The sequence below is a fragment of the Bombina bombina genome, chromosome 7, assembly GCF_027579735.1.
Source record: "Bombina bombina isolate aBomBom1 chromosome 7, aBomBom1.pri, whole genome shotgun sequence".
Classification (NCBI taxonomy): domain Eukaryota; kingdom Metazoa; phylum Chordata; class Amphibia; order Anura; family Bombinatoridae; genus Bombina; species Bombina bombina.
This window is the reverse complement of record NC_069505.1, coordinates 533604823-533627824: the sequence shown is the minus strand read 5'-3', so window position 1 is coordinate 533627824 and position 23002 is coordinate 533604823. Positions and strand designations below refer to the sequence as shown.

General features: G+C 42.4%; 1 protein-coding gene across 1 annotated transcript in view; it reads left to right on the top strand.

The window, feature by feature from the left end:
- Positions 1-23002, top strand: part of LOC128636500 (RNA polymerase-associated protein CTR9 homolog) — a 741649-nt gene that overhangs the window by 519355 nt on the left and 199292 nt on the right. The window contains exon 14 of the mRNA XM_053689508.1: positions 13090-13275. Within this exon, the coding sequence (XP_053545483.1) occupies positions 13090-13275 (186 nt within the window). The remainder of the gene's footprint in view (positions 1-13089; positions 13276-23002) is intronic.

Sequence of the window (23002 nt, the reverse complement as noted above, 5' to 3'; positions counted from 1 at the left end):
TGACATCCAGCTTCCCTCAAAGGCCCTCTGAATGCTATAGGACATCTCTAAAGGGCCCAAAGGCTTTCCAAAGTCGTTTATTGGGGAAGGTAGGGCTACAGCTTGCTGTGGCAGTTGGTTGTGACTGTTAAAAAACGTCTATTTCGTTTTTTTGATCCGTTTTTTGAACTAAGGGGTTAATCATCCATTTGCAAGTGGGTGCAATGCTCTAATAGCCTATTATACACACTGTAAAAATTTCGTTTGATTTACTGCATTTTTTCACTGTTTTTCAAATTCTGACAAAATTTGTTTCTCTTAAAGGCACAGTACCATTTTTTTATATTTGCTTGTTAACTTGATTTAAAGTGTTTTCCAAGCTTGCTAGTCTCATTGCTATTCTGTATAAACATGTCTGACATAGAAGAAACTCCTTGTTTATTATGTTTAAAAGCCATGGTGGAACCCCCTCTTAGAATGTGTACCAAATGTACTGATTTCATTTTATGCAATAAAGATCATTTTCTGTCTTTAAAAAATTTATCACCAGAGGAATCTGACGAGGGGGAAGTTATGCCGACTAACTTTCCCCACGTGTCAGACCCTTTGACTCCCGCTTAAGGGACTCACGCTCAAATGGCGCCAAATACATCTAGGGCGCCCATAGCGTTTACTTTACAAAACATGGCGGCAGTCATGGATAATACACTGTCAGCGGTATTAGCCAGACTACCTGAACTTAGAGGTAAGCGAGATAGCTCTGGGGTGAGACAAAATGCAGAGCATACTGACGCTTTAAGAACCATGTCTGATACTGCCTCACAATATGCAGAAGCTGAGGAAAGAGAGCTTCATTCAGTGGGTGATGTTAATGACTCAGGAAAGATACCTGATTCTAATATTCCTACATTTAAATTTAAGCTTGAACACCTCTGCGTGTTGCTTAGGGAGGTTTTAGCTGCTCTGAATGACTGTGATACCATTGCAGTGCCAGAGAAATTGTGTAGACTGGATAAATACTTTGCAGTGCCGGTGTGTACTGATGTTTTTCCAAATACCTAAAAGGTTTACAGAAATTATTAATAAGGAATGGGATAGACCAGGTGTGCCGTTCTCTTCCCCTCTATTTTTAGAAAAATGTTTCCAATAGACGCCACCACACGGGACTTATGGCAGACAGTCCCTAAGGTGGAGGGAGCAGTTTTTACTCTAGTAAAGCGTACTACTATCCCTGTCGAGGACAGTTGTGCTTTTTTTTTTTTTTTTTTAGATCCAATGGATAAAAAATTAGAGGTTACCTTAAGAAAATATTTATTCAACAAGGTTTTATCCTACAGCCCCTTTCATGCATTGCCCCTGTCACTGCTGCTGCGGCGTACTGGTTTGAGTCTCTGGAAGAGGCTTTACAAGTAGCGACTCCATTGGATGACATACTTGGCAAACTTAGAGCACTTAAGCTAGCCAATTCTTTTATTCTGATGCCATTGTTCATTTGACTAAACTAACGGCTAAGAATTCTGGTTTTGCTATACAGGCGCGCAGAGCGCTATGGCTTAGATCATGGTCAGCTGACGTGACTTAAAAATCTAAGCTACTTAACATTCCCTTCAAGGGGCAGACCCTATTCGGGCCTGGTTGAAGGAGATTATTGCTGATATCACTGGAGGAAAAGATCATGCCCTTCCTCAGGACAGGTCCAAATCTAGGGCCAAACAGTCTAATTGTTGTGCCTTTCAAAACTTCAAGGCAGGTGCGGCATCAACTTCCTCTAATAATAAACAAGAGGGAACATTTGCTCAATCCAAGACGGTCTGGAGACCAAACCTGACCTGGAAAAAAGGTAAGCAGGTAAAAAAAGCCTGCTGCTGCCTCTAAGACAGCATGCAGGAACGGCCCCCTATACGGGAACGGATCTAGTAGGGGGCAGACTTTCACTCTTTGCCCAGGTGTGGGCAAGAGATGTTCAGGATTCCTGGGCGTTGGAAATTATATCCCAGGGATATCTTCTGGACTTCAAAGCTTCCCCCCCAGAAGGGAGATTTCACCTTTCACAATTATCTGCACACCAGATAAAGAGAGAGGCATTCTTACACTGTGTACGAGACCTCCTAGTTATGGGAGTGATCCATCCAGTTCCAAAGGAGGAACAGGGACAGGGTTTTTACTCAAATCTGTTTGTGGTTCCCAAAAAAGAGGGAACCTTCAGACCAATTTTGGATCTAAAGATCTTAAACAAATTCCTCAAAGTTCCGTCGTTCAAGATGGAAACTATTCGTACCATCCTACCACTGATCCAGGAGGGTCAATATATGACTACAGTGGATCTAAAGGATGCTTATCTTCACATTCCGATACACAAAGATCATCATCGGTTTCTCAGGTTTGCCTTTCAAGACAGGCATTACCAGTTGTAGCTCTTCCCTTGGGATTAGCTTCAGCCCCAAGAATCTTTACAAAGGTTCTAGGGTCGCTTATGGCGGTCCTAAGGCCTCGTGACATAGCAGTAGCCCCTTATTTAGACGACATCCTGATACAGGCGTCAAACTTCCAAATTGCCAAGTCTCATACGGACGTAGTACTGGCATTTCTGTGGTCGCATGGGTGGAAAGTGAACGAGGAAAAGAGTTCTCTATCCCCACTCACAAGAGTTTCCTTTCTAGGGACTCTGATAGATTCTGTAGAAATGAAAATTCGTGTGAGATAGTGGGTGATGGTAGTGCGCTTAGTGTAAGGTATTAAACACCTTAACTAAATAGCAGATCCTTCAAGCTACTATAGTGAAAAATTAACAAGTGTGAGAGGGAAAGTAAGGGCGCTAGGAAAGCTAAAAATACCACTGAAAGCTGAGAGATAAATGTATAATGACCAGGGACTTCTAATAGATTAATAATGTATTTAATGTACCATAAAGGATGACAAGGAAACAAAATTACAAAATTAAAAGGGACGTCTCCCAAAAAATTGCATAATAAAAAATCAGTATAAAATTATTATGAATAAAGACTGGATTCCAGTTAAACGTTGGATACTGTGTACAATAAAAGTTCATTCCTTAGGACCTTGCCAATTGTGAGATACAATGTCTATATCTAAAGTCAGATGTCAGATATACAGATAATCTTGAATGCTGTTCTATGTAATATTCCCACAATAGAAAATCTTTACTTCATCTGTATTTTGGTAGGCTAAAAAGTTAAAACATCTTTATCTTTATCTTAAAATGCTTAACTGCAACTTTACCAAAGGCCGGTCTCTGTCAGGCAACTCTGTGTGCGCTCCACGAGAATCCGGCGTCTGATGTCACGGTTTCCACCTCGAGGGCTCGCCTCTGATCAGCCAGTTGGAACCTCCGTGGGTCCCTGTCTGTCAGTCAAGAATGATAAAGCTCTGAAAGGAGTGAAACACGTAGAAAACCAGCACCACATAACACAATCTAAGGATTAACTACCTTTTTACAGAAGAATTATCAACCCGGGTTGTACTGCATTATTTTTATCCCCTGGCGGATACCCATAAAAAAGAGGTGGCGTGCACAGCACTAAGAGCAACCTCCAACTATAAGCAAACTACTAAGAATCGGACCGGATAACAACAGACTGACAGACAGGGACCCACAGAGGTTCCAATTGGCTGATCAGAGGCGAGCCCTCGAGGTGGAAACCGTGACGTCAGACGCCGGATTCTCGTGGAGCACACACGGAGTTGCCTGACAGAGACCGGCCTTTGGTAAAGTTGCCATTAAGCATTTTAAGATAAAGATAAAGACGTTTTAACTTTTTAGCCTACCAAAATACAGATGAAGTAAAGATTTTCTATTGTGGGAATATTACATAGAACAGCAATCAAGATTATCTGTATATCTGACATCTGACTTTAGATATAGACATTGTATCTCGCAATTGGCAAGGTCCTAAGGAATGAACTTTTATTGTACATAGTATCCAACGTTTAACTGGAATCCAGTCTTTATTCATAATAATTTTATACTGATTTTTTATTATGCAATTTTTTGGGAGACATCCCTTTTAATTTTGTAATTTTGTTTCCTTGTCATCCTTTATGGTACATTAAATACATTATTAATCTATTAGAAGTCCCTGGTCATTATACATTTATCTCTCAGCTTTCAGTGGTATTTTTAGCTTTCCTAGCACCCTTACTTTCCCTCTCAGAAATGAAAATTCACCTGACGGAGTCCAGGTTATCAAAGCTTCTAAATTCCTGCCGGGTTCTTCATTCCATTCCGCGCCCTTCGGTGGTTCAGTGTATGGAAGTAATCGGCTTAATGGTATTGGAAATGGACATAGTGCCGTTTGCACGCTTACATCTCAGACCGCTGCAACTATGCATGCTCAGTCAGTGGAACAGGGATTACACAGATTTGTCCCCTCAACTGAATCTGGACTAAGAGACCAGGGATTCTCTTCTCTGGTGGCTATCTCGGGTCCATCTGTCCAAAGGTATGACCTTTCGCAGGCCAGATTGGACAATTGTTACGACAGATGCCAGCCTTCTAGGTTGGGGTGCAGTCTGGAACTCCCTGAAGGCTCAGGGATCGTGGACTCAGTAGGAGTCTCTCCTTCCATTAAATATTCTGGAACTAAGAGCGATATTCAAGGCTGAGATTCACTCTTGCCACCTATCAGCTATCCATATCCCAGGTGTAGAGCACTGGGAGGCGGATTTTCTAAGTTGTCAGACTTTTCATCCGGGAGAGTGGGAACTCTATCCGGAGGTATTTGCACAACTGATTCATCGTTGGGGCAAACCAGAACTGGATCTCATGGCGTCTCGCCAGAACGCCAAGCTTCCGTGTTACGGATCCAGGTCCAGGGATCCCAAGGTGACACTGATAGATGCTCTAGCAGCGCCCTGGTCTTTCAACCTGGCTTATGTGTTTCCACCGTTTCCTCTGCTCTCTCGACTGATTGCCAAGATCGAGCCGGAGAGAGCATTGGTGATTCTGATAGCACCTGCGTGGCCACACATGACTTGGTATGCAGATCTAGTGGACATGTCATCCTTTCCACCATGGTCTCTGCCTCTGAAACAGGACCTTCTACTTCAGGGTCCTTTCAACCATCCAAATCTAATTTCTCTGAGGCTGACTGCCTGGAGATTGAACGCTTGATTTTATCAAAGCGTGGCTTCTCCGAGTCAGTTATTTATACCTTAAGACAGGCACGAAAGCCTGTCACCAGGAAAATTTACCATAAGGTATGGCGTAGATATCTTTATTGGTGTGAATCCAAGGGTTACTCATGGAGTAAGGTCAGGATTGCTAGGATATTATCTTTTCTCCAATAAGGTTTGGAAAAAGGATTGTCAGCTAGTTAAGCGTCTGGCAGATGTTCCAGATGTTCAGGCATTTTGTCAGGCTTTAGTTAGAATCAAGCCTGTGTTTAAACCTGTTGCTCCACCATGGAGCTTAAACTTGGTTCTTAAGGTTCTTCAAGGAGTTCCGTTTGAACCTCTTCATTCCATAGATATCAAGCTTTTATCTTGGAAAGTTCTTTTTTTTGGTAGCTATTTCCTCGGCTCGTAGAGTCTCTGAGCTATCTGCCTTACAATGTGATTCTCCTTATCTGATTTTTCATACGGATAAGGTAGTCCTGCGTACCAAAGCTGGGTTCTTACCTAAGGTGGTATCTAACAAGAATATCAATCAAGAGATTGTTGTTCCATCCTTGTGTTACACAATCTGGACGTGGTCCGTGCTTTAAAGTTTTACTTACAAGCTACTAAAGATTTTCGTCAAACATCTGCTTTGTTTGTTGTCTACTCTGGACAGAGGAGAGGTCAAAAGGCTTCGGCAACCTCTTTTTCTTTTTGACTAAGAAGCTTAATCCGCTTAGCCTATGAGACTGCTGGACAGCAGCCTCCTGAAAGGATTACAGCTCATTCCACTAGAGCTGTGGCTTCCACTTGGGCCTTTAAAAATGAGGCTTCTTTTGATCAGATTTGCAAGGCGACGACTTGGTCTCCGCTTCATATTTTTTCAAAATTTTGCAAATTTGATACTTTTGCTTCTTCGGAGGCTATATTTGGGAGAAAGGTTTTACGGGCAGTGGTTCCCTCCATTTAAGTTCCTGCCTTGTCCCTCCCTTCATCCGTGTACTTTAGCTTTGGTATTGGTATCCCACAAGTAATGGATGATCCGTGGACTGGATACACCTTACAAGAGAAAACACAATTTATACTTACCTGATAAATTTATTTCTCTTGTGGTGTATCTAGTCCACGGCCCGCCCTGTCATTTTAAGGCAGGTAATTTTTAAATTTAAACTACAGTAACCACTGCACCCTATGGTTCCTCCTTTCTCGGCTTGTTTTCGGTCGAATGACTGGCTATGGCAATTAGGGGAGGAGCTATATTACAGCTCTGCTGTGGGTGTCCTCTTGCAACTTCCTGTTGGGAATGAGAATATCCCACAAGTAATGGATGATCCGTGGACTGGATACACCACAAGAGAAATACATTTATCAGGTAAGTATAAATTGTGTTTTTCCTCAGACATTACTAATTTTACTGTTATACTACTGAAGAAAAGGGTACCTGGCGAGGAAGTGAGGAACCCTTACAAGCAATATAATTATACTCCTCTAGATGTGACTATGCAAATTGTGAATAACTGTTTCTCTTGTAAGGTATATCCAGTCCACGGATCATCCATTACTTGTGGGATATTCTCATTCCCAACAGGAAGTTGTAAGAGGAAACCCACAGCAGAGCTGTAATATAGCTCCTCCCCTAACTGTCATAGCCGGTCATTCTCTTGCAACTCTCAACAAGCAAGGACGTTGTAGGAGAGAGTGGTTAAATATAGCTAGTTTATTTTCTTCAATCAAAAGTTTGTTATTTTTAAATAGTACCGGAGTTGTGCTATTTTTCCTCAGGCAGTAAATAGAAGAAGAATCTGCCTGAGGTTTCTATGATCTTAGCAGGTTTTAACTAAGATCCATTGCTGTTTATTCTGCTATCAGGTATGTGCAGCTATAATTTTTTCTAGAGATGGAAAACACTAGAAAATGCTGCTGATACCGGATTAATGTAAGTTAAGCCTGAATACAGTGATTTAATAACGACTGGTATCATGCTTACTCCCAGGGGTAATACCCTTATGATATTGCAATATAAAACGTTTGCTGGCATGTTTAATCACTTTTATATATGCTTTGGTGATAAAACTTTATTGGGGCCTAGTTTTTTCCACATGGCTGGCTTTTCCACTGTTGTAGTATAAAAGTTAAAGTTGGTGCAGTTAAAATTACAAACTGTGACATCCAGCTTCCCTCAAAGGCCCTCTGAATGCTATAGGACATCTCTAAAGGGCCCAAAGGCTTTCCAAAGTCGTTTATTGGGGAAGGTAGGGCTACAGCTTGCTGTGGCAGTTGGTTGTGACCGTTAAAAAATGTCTATTTCGTTTTTTTGATCCGTTTTTTTAACTAAGGGGTTAATCATCCATTTGCAAGTGGGTGCAATGCTCTGCTAGTCTATTACATACACTGTAAACATTTCATTTGATTTACTGCAATTTATTCACTGTTTTTCAAATTCTGACAAAATTTGTTTCTCTTAAAGGCACAGTACCATTTTTTATATTTGCTTGTTAACTTGATTTAAAGTGTTTTCCAAGCTTGCTAGTCTCATTGCTAGTCTGTATAAACATGTCTGACATAGAAGAAACTCCTTGTTCATTATGTTTAAAAGCCATGGTGGAACCCCCTCTTAGAATGTGTACCAAATGTACTGATTTCATTTTAGGCAATAAAGATCATTTTCTGTCTTTTAAAAAATTTTATCACCAGAGGAATCTGACGAGGGGGAAGTTATGCCGACTAACTTTCCCCACGTGTCAGACCCTTTGACTCCCGCTTAAGGGACTCACGCTCAAATGGCGCCAAGTACATCTAGGGCGCCCATAGCGTTTACTTTACAAGACATGGCGGCAGTCATGGATAATACACTGTCAGCGGTATTAGCCAGACTACCTGAACTTAGAGGTAAGCGAGATAGCTCTGGGGTGAGACAAAATGCAGAGCATACTGACGCTTTAAGAACCATGTCTGAAACTGCCTCACAATATGCAGAAGCTGAGGAAGGAGAGCTTCAGTCAGTGGGTGATGTTAATGACTCAGGAAAGATACCTGATTCTAATATTTCTACATTTAAATTTAAGCTTGAACACCTCCACATGTTGCTTAGGGAGGTTTTAGCTGCTCTGAATGACTGTGATTCCATTGCAGTGCCAGGGAAATTGTGTAGACTGGATAAATACTTGCAGTGCCGGTGTGTACTGATGTTTTTCCAATACCTTAAAGGTTTACAAAAATTATTAATAAGGAATGGGATAGACCAGGTGTGCCGTTCTCTTCCCCTCCTATTTTTAGAAAAATGTTTCCAATAGACGCCACCACATGGGACTTATGGCAGACAGTCCCTAAGTTGGAGGGAGCAGTTTCTACTCTAGCAAAGCGTACTACTATCCCTGTCGAGGACAGTTGTGCTTTTTTAGATCCAATGGATAAAAAATTAGAAGGTTACCTTAAGAAAATATTTATTCAACAAGGTTTTATCCTACAGCCCCTTGCATGCATTGCCCCTGTCACTGCTGCTGCGGCGTACTGGTTTGAGTCTCTGGAAGAGGCTTTACAGGTAGCGACTCCATTGGATGACATACTTGGCAAACTTAGAGCACTTAAGCTAGCCAATTCTTTTCTTTCTGATGCCATTGTTCATTTGACTAAACTAACGGCTAAGAATTCTGGTTTTGCTATACAGGCGCGCAGAGCGCTATGGCTTAAATCATGGTCAGCTGACGTGACTTCAAAATCTAAGCTACTTAACATTCCCTTCAAGGGGCAGACCCTATTTGGGCCTGGTTTGAAGGAGATTATTGCTGATATCACTGGAGGAAAAGGTCATGCCCTTCCTCAGGACAGGTCCAAATCTAGGGCCAAACAGTCTAATTGTTGTGCCTTTCAAAACTTCAAGGCAGGTGCGGCATCAACTTCCTCTAATAATAAACAAGAGGGAACTTTTGCTCAATCCAAGACGGTCTGGAGACCAAACCAGACCTGGAAAAAAGGTAAGCAGGTCAAAAAAGCCTGCTGCTGCCTCTAAGACAGCATGAAGGAACGGCCCCCTATCCGGTAACAGATCTAGTAGGGGGAAGATTTTCTCTCTTTGCCCAGGCATGGGCAAGAGATGTTCAGGATCCCTGGGTGTTGGAAATTATATCCCAGGGATATCTTCTGGACTTCAAAGCTTCCCCCCCAAAAGGGAGATTTCACCTTTCACAATTATCTGCACACCAGATAAAGAGAGATGCATTCTTACACTGTGTACGAGACCTCCTAGTTATGGGAGTGAACAGGAACAGGGTTTTTACTCAAATCTGTTTGTGGTTCCCAAAAAAGAGGGAACCTTCAGACCAATTTTGGATCTAAAGATCTTAAACAAATTCCTCAAAGTTCCGTTGTTCAAGATGGAAACTATTCGTACCATCCTACCACTGATCCAGGAGGGTTAATATATGACTACAGTGGATCTAAAGGATGCTTATCTTCACATTCCGATACACAAAGATCATAATCGGTTTCTCAGGTTTGCCTTTCAAGACAGGCATTACCAGTTGTAGCTCTTCCCTTTGGATTAGCTACAGCCCCAAGAATCTTTACAAAGGTTCTAGGGTGGTCCTAAGACCGCGGGGCATAGCAGTAGCCCCTTATTTAGACGACATCCTGATACAGGCGTCAAACTTCCAAATTGCCAAGTCTCATACGGATGTAGTACTGGCATTTCTGAGGTCGCATAGATGGAAAGTGAACGAGGAAAAGAGTTCTCTATCCCCACTCACAAGAGTTTCCTTTCTAGGGACTCTGATAGATTCTGTAGAAATGAAAATTCACCTGACGGAGTCCTGGTTATAAAAGCTTCTAAATTCCTGCCGGGTTCTTCATTCCATTCCGCGCCCTTCGGTGGCTCAGTGTATGGAAGTAATCGGCTTAATGGTAGCGGCAATGGACATAGTGTCGTTTGCACGCTTACATCTCAGACCGCTGCAACTATGCATGCTCAGTCAGTGGAGCAGGGATTACACAGATTTGTCCCCTCAACTGAATCTGGACCAAGAGACCAGGGATTCTTTTCCCTGGTAGCTATCTCGGGTCCATCTGTTCAAAGGTATGACTTTTCGCAGGCCAGATTGGACAATTGTAACAACAAATGCCAGCCTTCTAGGTTGGGGTGCAGTCTGGAACTCCCTGAAGGCTCAGGGATCGTGGACTCAGGAGGAGTCTCTCCTTCCATTAAATATTCTGGAACTAAGAGCGATATTCAAGGCTCTTCAGGCTTGGCCTCAGCAACTCTGAGGTACATCAGATTTCAGTCGGACAACATCACGACTGTAGCTTACATCAACCATCAAGGGGGAACAAGAAGTTCCCTAGAGATGTTAGAAGTTTCAAAAATAATTCGCTGGGAAGAGATTCACTCTTGCCACCTATCAGCTATCCATATCCCAGGTGTAGAGCACTGGGAGGCGGATTTTCTAAGTCGTCAGACTTTTCATCCGGGAGAGTGGGAACTCCATCCGGAGGTATTTGCACAACTGATTCATCGTTGGGGCAAACCAGAACTGGATCTCATGGCGTCTCGCCAGAACGCCAAGCTTCCGTGTTACGGATCCAGGTCCAGGGATCCCAAGGCGACACTGATAGATGCTCTAGCAGCGCCCTGGTCTTTCAACCTGGCTTCTGTGTTTCCACCGTTTCCTCTGCTCCCTCGACTGATTGCCAAGATCAAGCAGGAGAGAGCATCTGTGATTCTGATAGCACCTGCGTGGCCACGCAGGACCTGGTATGCAGATCTAGTGGACATGTCATCCTTTCCACCATGGTCTCTGCTTCTAAGACAGGACCTTCTACTTCAGGGTCCTTCCAACCATCCAAATCTAATTTCTCTGCGGCTGACTGCCTAGAGATTGAACACTTGATTTTATCAAAGCGTGGCTTCTCCGAGTCAGTTATCGATACCTTAATACAGGCACGAAAGCCTGTCACCAGGAAAATTTACCATAAGGTATGGTGTGGATATCTTTATTGGTGTGAATCCAAGGGTTACTCATGGAGTAAGGTCAGGATTCCTAGGATATTATCTTTTCTCCAAGAAGGTTTGGAAAAAGGATTGTCAGCTAGTTAAGCGTCTGGCAGATGTTCCAGACGTTCAGGCTTTTTGTCAGGCTTTAGTTAGAATAAAGCCTGTGTTTAAACCGGTTGCTCCACCATGGAGCTTAAACTTGGTTCTTAAGGTTCTTCAAGAAGTTCCGTTTGAACCTCTTCATTCCATAGATATCAAACTTTTATCTTGGAAAGTCCTTTTTTTGGTAGCTATTTCCTCGGCTCGTAGAGTCTCCGAGTTATCTGCCTTACAATGTGATTCTCCTTATCTGATTTTTCATACGGATAAGGTAGTCCTGCGTACCAAATCTGGGTTCTTACCTAAGGTGGTATCTAACAAGAATATCAATCAAGAGATTGTTGTTCCATCCTTGTGTTACACAATCTGGACATGGTCCGTGCTTTAAAGTTTTACTTACAAGCTACTAAAGATTTTCACCAAACATCTGCTTGGTTTGTTGTCTACTCTGGACAGAGGAGAGGTCAAAAGGCTTCGGCAACCTCTCCTTCTTTTTGGCTAAGAAGCTTAATCCGCTTAGCCTATGAGACTGCTGGACAGCAGCCTCCTGAAAGGATTACAGCTCATTCCAATAGAGCTGTGGCTTCCACTTGAGCCTTTAAAAATGAGGCTTCTTTTGAACAGATTTGCAAGGCGGCGACTTGGTCTTCGCTTCATACTTTTTCAAAATTTTGCAAATTTGATACTTTTGCTTCTTCGGAGGCTATATTTGGGAGAAAGGTTTTACAGGCAGTGTTTCCTTCCATTTAAGTTCCTGCCTTGTCCCTCCCTTCATCCGTGTACTTTAGCTTTGGTATTGGTATCCCACAAGTAATGGATGATCTGTGGACTGGATACACCTTACAAGAGAAAACACAATTTATACTTACCTGATAAATTTATTTCTCTTGTGGTGTATCCAGTCCACAGCCCGCCCTGTCATTTTAAGGCAGGTAATTTTTAAATTTAAACTACAGTAACCACTGCACCCTATGGTTCCTCCTTTCTCGGCTTGTTTTCGGTCGAATGACTGGCTATGACAGTTAGAGGAGGAGCTATATTACAGCTCTGCTGTGGGTTTCCTCTTGCAACTTCCTGTTGGGAATGAGAATATCCCACAAGTAATGGATGATCCGTGGACTGGATACACCACAAGAGAAATAAATTTATCAGGTAAGTATAAATTGTGTTTTTTTTAAGAAAAAAAAAAACAAAACACTTTACTGCTTATTGCTTTTTGCATTTTGTAAACTAAGTCATGGAAAACTTCAATAAATAAAAATATTTCAACATTAAAAAGACAATATAAGGGCTGCCCTCCAATGAAAATAAGACTATGGGGCCAATTTATCAAACGCAGAATGGTCTAAAGCTGCTTCAAAACTTCTCTGCCTACTCTGAGGCCGCGAACAGAAATCAACCCGATCAGATATTATTGTGTTGATTGACACCCCCTACTAGTGCAAATCTGCAGGGGGTGGCATTGCACCAGCAGTTCACAAGAACTGCTGGTGCAATGATAAATGCCAGCAGCATACAGCGGACATGATACGCTCTCGTATCATGTCCTCTCGCACATTGATAAATATGCTCCAATGGCTAAAATATATTACTACATTTATTTTATAAATGGTATTTAGGTAAGCAAAGGGTGGTTCCATAAAAACAATGCTGGAAATTGGCACCTAAAAAGTAATCTCAGCGTAATTATCTAAACATTTTTGCCTTACAGGTCTCACTGTTGTTTCTCGCAAATTAAAACGTGGCAAGCTTTTTTGCTTAAATTATTTTGTAACTATTTGCATAGATTTTAAAAAATATGTAGTTTATTCCACTTTGAGTAGTGATTACGATCCCACACTGTCTCACTTTGAATGCATGCATGCAATCTAAAAGCTCTAATCTAGACTTCATGAAATGCTGTGTTTTAGGATCACCCCGATGCCTGGTCCTTGATTGGAAACCTTCACTTGGAAAAACAGGAATGGGGACCGGGGCAAAAGAAATTTGAGCGCATTTTAAAGCAGCCATCCTCTCAAAATGACCCTTACTCCATGTTGGCACTGGGCAATGTGTGGCTTCAGACTCTGCATCATCCCATCAGGGACAGGAAAAAGGTTAAAAACTAATGTTTATTTTGTAGGTTTGTTCATTTTAGTCCACTAAAGTTTGTTCTAAAATATACTGAGTTTGTATTTACCATTTCACGTACATTAATATTTAAAGGGATATGAAACACAAAAATCTTCTTTTGTGGTTCAGACAGCATACCATTTCTTTCATAGGGTGGTGATAGTTCACAAGCCATTACTTATGGGATTCAACTCTTGGACACTAACATGAAGCAAATATTTCCAAAGCTCCAAGAGCACTTAATCCCTCCCACCTCTCTTGTATTCCACTCTAATCTTTGCCTGCATAGGAGGTGGGTGAAGAATTGAGGTGCTTCAGATTCTTTGTTGAGAGGGGTCATCAGACTGATTTGAGGTCCATTTCTTTCCTATGTCATGGAGAGTCCACAAATTAATTCTAATTACTAGTGTGATTTTCACTCCTGGCTAGCAGGAGGAGGCAAAGATAACCCCAGCAGAGCTGATAAGTGTCACTTCCCTTACCCATAATCCCCAATGTCAAGGGAGGATTTGTGAAGATGGTGTCTGAAGATATTTAATCATTTTATGGATACCTTTCCCTGCAAGCAAGGATTGGGGTTATGCTCTGTCCATGTCAATCTCTTTAGTAAAAGTAATGGTGGCTTTTAAGCAGTTAGAAGACGCCAAGGTGGTCTTTGCTTAACTTCTAACATTATTGCTACCCCTATTATAGAAAGTCAGGGTTGGTTACTCTGTCCTTTCTTTTCTGCCCAGGTCCCTGTCAGATGTGTGATGAAGCTGGCTAAACCTGGAGGTGCTGTATTTGTTCTACAGCAGTGACACTGGAGAGTAAGTCTTTTATTTATATTTCTCAAGCTGGCCAATAGCTCAGGGAATTTTTTTATTAAGGGCTAGATTGTGAATGGGTGACCGGGTGGCACCTAAGTCCTTGTGATTGGATAATATGGCCATGAGCAATCTGGGGTTGTCTCTCCATAGTAGGGTGGCCAGTTTTGTTAAGGGAGACAGGGTTACATCAATCTATATGCCCATTTTTCAACCTTAAGCAACTGTGAGGCAATGAGCTTATTGGGAGACACATTTATCCTACATTGGTGAATCCGGTCCACGGCTTCATCCTTACTTGTGGGATATTCTCAATCCCTACAGGAAGTGGCAAAGAGAGCACACAGCAGAGCTGTCCATATAGCTCCCCTCAGGCTCCGCCCCCCCAGTCATTCTCTTTGCCGCTCTAACTAGTAGCATCTCCACGGGGGTGGTAAAGAGTATGTGGTGTTTAGTTGTAGTTTTTTATTCTTCTATCAAGAGTTTGTTATTTTAAAATAGTGCCGGCTTGTACTATTTACTCTGCAGCAGAAAGTGATGAAGATTTCTGCCGAGAGGAATATGATTTTAGCACCAGTAACTAAAATCCATTGCTGTTCCCATGCAGGACTGTTGAAACCAGAGAACTTCAGTTGGGGGGAACAGTTTGCAGGCTTAACTGCTTCAGGTATGATCAGTCATTTTTCTAACAAGACCTAGTAATGCTAGCAGACTGTCAGCAATCCCCTCTGGGATAGGTAAGCCATTTTTCTTAGACTCTGTATAAAATGATGGCTTATATTAAGGGCTCTATGCTGGTTGACACTATCGTGGGCTAAATCGATTGCTTTTTAGCATGTTTTTCACTATAAATAAGGTGTTTTTTCAGACTTTAAAACACTTTTGGGGTTTAATTTGCGCCTGGCACTTATTTGGACACCTATTCTAGTCAGAAAGGCCCCTCCACTCTGGAATGAAGAGGGAGGAGGCCTCATTGTCACACAGTTGTTTTGCTTAGGCAGTTTCATGCAGCTTCACGTGGGGAGTCCAGAGGCATTAGAAAAGACTCCAGAGAGGCTTATTTCCTACTAAAATAATCCCTAAGGAAGGTAAAGGCCACAGTGGAAGCTGTGGCATAGTACTGTAGTGTTTTTAACTGGTTAATTGCTGTTATAGCTCCAGTTTGGGCATTAAGGCGTTAATTGGTCTGAAAATTTGTGTGCAATCCTTTCAAAGCATTAAGACACTGTGGTGAAAATTTCATTAAGATCGGATGTTTCTTTGATGGTTTTTTGATGTTTTAGTAATAAAGTGTGCACTTTTATTATTTAAAGACACAGTAACGTTTTTGTCAAAAGTAATTTTTATTGCATTGAAGATCTGTTTAAGTCTGTCAAATATGTCTGACCCTTCAGATAACCTATGTTCTGTATGTTCAAAGGCCAAGCTGGTTCCCCCATTAAATTTATGTGTGAAGTGTGCCATAGCGTCCAAACAACTTAAGGACCGTACAATCACGCTTAAAGATATAGCCCAAGATGATTCTTTAGCTGAAGGTAGTGAGGATAGCTCACTATCCTCTCCTTCTGTGTCAACACCAGCTATGCCCGCGCAAGCGATGCCCAGTACATCTAGCGCGCCAATTGCTATTACTATGCAACAGTTAGCAGCCGTAATGGATAATTCTCTCGCAGCATTTTTATCCAAACTGCCAGCTTTTCCTAGGAAGCGTGATTGCTCAGTTTTAAATACAGAAAATGAGCAAGCAGACGCAGAGGATAATTTATCTGTAGTGCCCTCACATCAATCTGACTTGGCGGTGAGGGAGGGCCTGTCTGAGGGAGAAATTTCTGACACAGGAAAAGTTTCTCAGCAGGCAGAGCCTGACACCATAGCTTTTAAATTTAAGCTAGAACACCTCCGCGCTCTACTTAAGGAGGTCCTAGCTACTCTTGATGATTGTGACCCCTTGGTGGTCCCAGAAAAATTGTATAAAATGGATAAATTCTTAGAGGTCCCAGTACACACTGATGCGTTTCCGATACCTAAGAGGGTGGCGGATATAGTGAATAAGGAGTGGGAAAAGCCAGGTGTAACTTTTGTTCCCCCTCCTATATTTAAGTAAATGTTCCCCATTGTTGACCCCAGAAGGGATGCGTGGCAGACGGTCCCTAAGGTAGAGGGGGCAGTTTCAACACTAGCTAAGCGCACAACTATACCAATAGAAGACAATTGCACTTTCAAAGATCCTATGGATAAAAAATTAGAAGGTTTACTTAAGAAAATTTTTTTCAACAAGGTTTTCTTCTTCAACCAATTTCTTGCATTATTCCTGTAACCACTGCAGCTGCTTTTTGGTTTGAGGAATTAGAAAACTCGCTCCAGAAGGAGACTTCTTATGATGAAGTCATGGATAGAATTCACGCCCTGAAGTTGGCTAATTCTTTCATTACAGATGCCGCTTTTCAGTTAGCTAAATTAGAGGCGAAAAATTCTGGTTTCGCAATAGTGGCGCGTAGAGCGCTTTGGCTAAAATCGTGTTTGGCGGATGTGTCGTCCAAAACAAAATTGCTTAATATTCCTTTCACGGGTAAGACCCTATTCGGGCCAGAGTTGAAAGAAATTATTTCAGATATCACTGGGGGAAAGGGCAATGCCCTTCCACAGGATAGACCTTTCAAAGCTAAAAGTAAGTCTAATTTTCGTTCCTTTCGCAATTTCAGGAACGGACCGGCTTCTATCTCTACAGCCACTAGGCAAGAGGGTAACACACCCCAGCCCAAACCAGCATGGAAACCATTGCAAGGCTGGAACAAGGGTAAACAGGCCAAAAAGCCTGCTGCTACCAAGACAGCATGAAGGGGTAACCCCCGATCCGGGACCGGATCTAGTAGGGGGCAGACTTTCTCTCTTTGCTCAGGCCTGGGCAAGAGATGTTCCGGACCCCTGGGCACTAGAAATTGTCTCTCAGGGGTATCTTCTAGAATTCAAGGACCTTCCTCCAAGGGGAAGGTTCCACATGTCTCGCTTATCTTTAGACCAGATAAAGAGACAGGCATTCTTACATTGCGTAGAAGATCTTTTAAAAATGGGAGTGATACACCCAGTTCCAACAGCAGAACAAGGACTGAGATTTTACTCAAACCTGTTTGTAGTTCCCCAAAAGGAAGGAACTTTCAGGCCAATTTTGGACTTAAAGATCCTAAACAAATTCCTCAGAGTTCCATCATTCAAAATGGAAACCATTCAGACAATTTTACCAATGATCCAGGAGGGTCAATATATGACTACCGTGGATTTAAAGGATGTGTACCTGCATATTCCTATCCACAAAGATCACCATCAGTTAATGAGGTTCGCCTTTCTGGACAAGCATTACCAGTTCGTGGCTCTTCCCTTCGGATTGGCCACTGCTCCCAGAATTTTCACAAAGGTGCTAGGGTCCCTTCTAGCGGTGCTAAGGCCAAGGGGCATTGCAGTAGCACCTTACCTAGACGACATTTTAATACAGACGTTGTCCTTTCACAAAGCAAGGGCTCATACGGACATTGTTCTAGCCTTTCTAAGGTCTCACGGGTGGAAGGTGAACATAGAAAAAAGTTCTCTGTCCCCGTTCACAAGGGTTCCCTTCCTGGGAACAATAATAGACTCGGTAGAAATGAAAATCTTTCTGACAGAGGTCAGGAAATTAAAACTTTTTAACACTTGTCGAGTTCTTCAATCCATTCCTCAACGCTCCATAGCTCAGTGCATGTGGGTAATAGGACTAATGGTTGCGGCAATGGACGTGGTTCCCTTTGCTCGAATTCATTTAAGACCATTGCAACTGTGCATGCTCAAACAATGGAATGGGGATTATGCAGATTTGTCTCCCCAGATTCAGATGGACCAGCAAACCAGAGACTCACTCCTCTGGTGGTTGTCTCAGGATCACCTGTCTCAGGGAATGAGTTTCCGAAGACCGGAGTGGATCATTGTCACGACCGACGCCGGCCTCTTAGGCATGGGCACAGTCTGGGAGTCCCTTAAGGCTCAGGGTCTATGGTCTCGGGAAGAATCTCTTCTCCCGATAAACATTTTGGAATTGAGAGCGATATTCAATGCGCTCCAGGCATGGCCTCAACTAGCGGAGGCCAAATTCATAAGATTTCAGTCGGACAACATGACGACTGTAGCGTACATCAATCATCAGGGGGGAACAAAGAGTTCTCTGGTGATGAGGGAGGTATCCAAGATCATCAAATGGGCAGAGGATCACTCCTGCCATCTATCAGCAATTCACATCCCAGGAGTGGACAACTGGGAAGCGGATTATATGAGTCGTCAGACTTTCCATCCGGGGCATTCCAGATCTGGAATGCCAGCTATGGGGCATTCCAGATCTGGATCTGATGGCGTCACGTCAGAACTCCAAAGTTCCACGTTACGGGTCCAGGTCCAGGGATCCCAAGGCGACATTGGTAGATGCCTTAGTAGCGCCTTGGTCGTTCAATCTAGCTTATGTCTTTCCACCGTTTCCCCTTCTCCCCCAGCTAGTAGCCAGGATCAAACAGGAGAAGGCTTCGGTAATTCTGATAGCTCCTGCGTGGCCACGCAGGACTTGGTATGCAGACCTGGTGAATATGTCATCGGTTCCACCATGGAAGCTGCCTTTGAGGCAGGACCTTCTAATTCAAGGTCCATTCGAACATCCAAACCTAGTTTCTCTGCAACTGACTGCTTGGAGATTGAACGTTTGATTCTAGCTAAGCGTGGCTTTTGGAATCAGTTATAGATACTGTGATCCAGGCTAGAAAGCCTGTCACCAGGAAAATTTACCATAAGATATGGCGGAAATATCTTTGCTGGTGCGAATCCAAGGGTTACTCATGGAGTAAGATTAGGATTCCAAGGATACTATCTTTTCTCGAAGAAGGATTGGAGAAAGGTTTGTCAGCTAGTTCCTTAAAGGGACAGATATCTGCTCTGTCTGTTTTGTTACACAAGCGTCTGGCAGCCATGCCAGATATTCAGGCGTTTGTACAGGCTTTAGTCAGTATCAAGCCTGTCTACAGACCTGTGGCTCCTCCATGGAGTCTAAATTTAGTTCTTTCAGTTCTTCAAGGGGTTCCGTTTGAACCTCTACATTCCATAGATATTAAGTTACTATCTTGGAAAGTTTTGTTTTTAGTAGCTATTTCTTCTGCTAGAAGAGTTTCTGAATTGTCTGCTTTGCAGTGTAATTCACCCTATCTGGTGTTTCATACAGATAAGGTCGTTTTACGTACCAAACCTGGTTTTCTTCCAAAAGTGGTTTCCAATAAGAATATCAACCAGGAAATAGTTGTTCCTTCTCTGTGTCCTAATCCAGTTTCTAACAAGGAACGTCTGTTACACAATCTTGATGTGGTTCGTGCTTTAAAGTTTTATCTAAAAGCAACTAAAGACTTCAGACAAACATCATCCTTGTTTGTCGTCTATTCTGGCAAGAGGAGAGGTCAAAAGGCGACTGTGACCTCTCTGTCTTTCTGGCTGAAAAGCATCATCCGGTTGGCTTATGAGACTGCTGTAAGGCAGTCTCCTGAACGAATTACAGCTCACTCTACTAGAGCTGTGGCTTCCACATGGGCTTTCAAGAATGAGGCTTCTGTTGAACAGATTTGTAAGGCAGCGACTTGGTCTTCACTGCATACGTTTGCCAAATTTTACAAATTTGATACTTTTGCTTCTTAGGAGGCTATTTTTGGGAGAAAGGTTTTGCAAGCAGTGGTGCCTTCCGTTTAGGTTACCTGACTTGTTCCCTCCCTTCATCCGTGTCCTAAAGCTTTGGTATTGGTTCCCACAAGTAAGGATGAAGCCATGGACCGGATACACCAATGTAGGAGAAAACAGAATTTATGTTTACCTGATTAATTTCTTTCTCCTACGGTGTATCCGGTCCATGGCCCGCCCTGGCATTTTGGTCAGGTTTAAATTTATTTTTTGTAAACTACGGTCACCACTGCACCCTATGGTTCTCCTTTTTCTCCTAACCGTCGGTCGAATGACTGGGGGGGCGGAGCCTGAGGGAAGCTATATGGACAGCTCTGCTGTGTGCTCTCTTTGCCACTTCCTGTAGGGATTGAGAATATCCCACAAGTAAGGATGAAGCCGTGGACCGGATACACCGTAGGAGAAAGAAATTTATCAGGTAAACATAAATTCTGTTTTTTCAATTGTACATTGGAGGTGTATTTGTTTTGGGCTGTTTCTGGAAAAAAATAAATATTTAGTGGTGCAGCACTATTGTTTTCATGTGCTTTTTCAGCCTGAGGGATCTTGTTGTAACCCAATATATATTCAGGAATGCTGCATCCTCTATGTAGGCGACGGAAGGCTCCTCGGATTATTTATCTGTTTTCATGTTTAACTTTACAGATGAGTCCTCAAGGCGGTAAGTCCTTCATCTTTCATCAGGAGATCCTCCTTAATGCTGGAAGCAATGGGTCCATGGGAACCGTTTTCAGACGGTTAACAAAGCCGGACATAACTTAGATGCGGTCTCTGTGTGATAGCCTCTGCTGCTCTCTATATCAAGTGTCAAGAGGGTCAGTTTTTTTTTCTGGTTTAAAGTTTACAGAGCTCCTTACAGAGACGTGAATATGTTACAAGAGCTGGCCGTGATTCTGGTGCGGTTTTTGTGTGACAGTCTCTGCTAATTTTTAAGTAGATTGTTATAACTATAAGAGTTCCTGCATATGTGATGAGACATGCTTCTCTGTAATCCTCATTCCCTATCTCTGTTCATTTCTTTTACAAGATATGATGAGTACACGGATTTCATCCTTGTGGGATATCGCCTCCTGGTCAGCAGGAGGCAAAGAGCACCACAGCAGAGCTGTATATATAGCTCCTCCCTTCCCTCTTACTCCAGTCATTCTCTTTGCCTGTGTTAGTGATAGGAAGAGGTAAAGTGAGGTGTTAGTTATAGATTCTTAAATCAAGTGTTTATTATTTTTAAGTGGTGCCTCTGAGTGCTACTTTGTGCTGGGTGTAGCCTAGACCAGATCAGTCTCTTCAGTAAAAAGAGAAGCATTTGGTGGCTTTAAAGCAATGGGAACTTGTGGGACATAATTCTCACTGCGCCTCCCATATACTGTCGCTGCCCTATCTGGGAAAAAAGCTGAGGGTCTTTTGCTCAGTATTTTTCTTGTAATTTTCAGGTCCATGTGAGCAATTGGATTTCACACACCTGGGTGCTGCCTTTGCTGTCGGCAGATTGTGAGGTAAGTGCCATTTTTGTTTCTGGGCTTAGAAAATGGAAGAAGAACTCAGAAGGATTTGGCCTCTCACGTTAAAATTGAGCAGCCCTTTGTATATTATATGGGCTCTTTATCAGGTATAGGGTAGTATACAGCTAAGGTATTTCAACATGTTTTTCACTTGTCAATGCACTCTCGGCGGTGGTATGATTCCTACATGCCGACCGGGAGTTTGCTGTATTATTCCTGTTGCACAGCAACTGTTTGTTGGGCTTATTCAAACATATGGGGCATGTTCTCCCGGCGGTTATATATCAATAACAAGCCGACCGGGAGCTTTCTTTTCTGCCGACATTCCCTGGGCTCACATCGCTCTCTTCAAGCGTAATTAGGCACTTGGTATTAGGGAATGTCGTAGTATTTCACAATACATTGTAAACGCCCACGATGGGCGGTCCTTAAGATGGCCCTGTTCGTAGCGCGCCCTTTTCTTCCTCTTCACGGGGAGTTGTGAAATTGATGCGCAAGATAAAGTAAAGCGCACATAATATAGCAGTTTTTGCACTTTGTCAGACATCAGGTGCTATTTCTCTTTAAAGCATATGTGGCATATCACTCTAAGACAGCATGTGTGAAGTATCGTTATTAGACTCTTTATACAGACACTTCTGTTTTATTTGGGATTTAGGTCATGTTGCTACAAAACATGACGTTCTCAGTATAAATTGAATATGAAGTGATGGCTCAACTCAACCGTTTTTACTCTGACACTTGTGTGCTGATATATTTCCTTTTTTGCAAGACAATAAAGGCTTTCAGTTTAAATTTTAAAGATACAGTAGCACACAATAAAGATAATGTTCTTTTTCAGTTTTTAAGTTTCAGTACCGTTTTTGGTGGGGTTTCTTTTATTTGAAATTCAGCTTTGTATTTAAAAAACAAGTGCACACATAAAATAAAGAATTTTCTCTGGTCCACATGCAGTGCTCTGCGGTTCCTTACACTTTTCCTATGGAATTGTGGGCACAAGACATGGTTGCTTTAATGTGCATAGCAACGTCTATTTCCAGCAAGGTTAACTTAACATGCAAATTGGATTTTTTTTCTGACGCTGATATAAGAGAAGTTAAAGTTTACTGTGTAAACTTTATTAAAATAATTGAGGCTGTTTGTTTGTTAATTCATCCTTTGTGACATAGGATGGTACAAAAGCACAGAAAAATAAGTTACTTTGAAATTTAAAGAGACAGTAACGTTTTGTTCTGTGTACATTATAATAAATGCCTTTCATCTGTTTGTTTGTTAGTTCATCTTTTGTGACGGAGGATGCAACAAACGCACTCAAGAATCAGGGAATACAAGTCTCCTTATGAAGATCTATATCCATCAAGGGTTGCTTTTGCAGCCGGCAGCTTGCATTGTTACAGTTTCAAGTGCAACTGCTTAATGGTTTGATGCTCTGGAAGAGTCTTCTAAGACTGAGACTTCTTTGGAAGAGATAGGATTAAAGCTTTTAAGTCAGCTAATTCATTTATTACTGACGCTTCCCTGCTGATTACCAAATTGGCGGCTCAGAGTTCGGGGCTTTCCATCTTAGTACGCAGAACCTTGGTCTGCGGGTGTTTTTTCCAAGTCTAACCCTTTGGCTATCCTTTACAAGGGGAAGGCCCTGTTCGAACCTGACTTGAAGGAAATTATTTCTGACT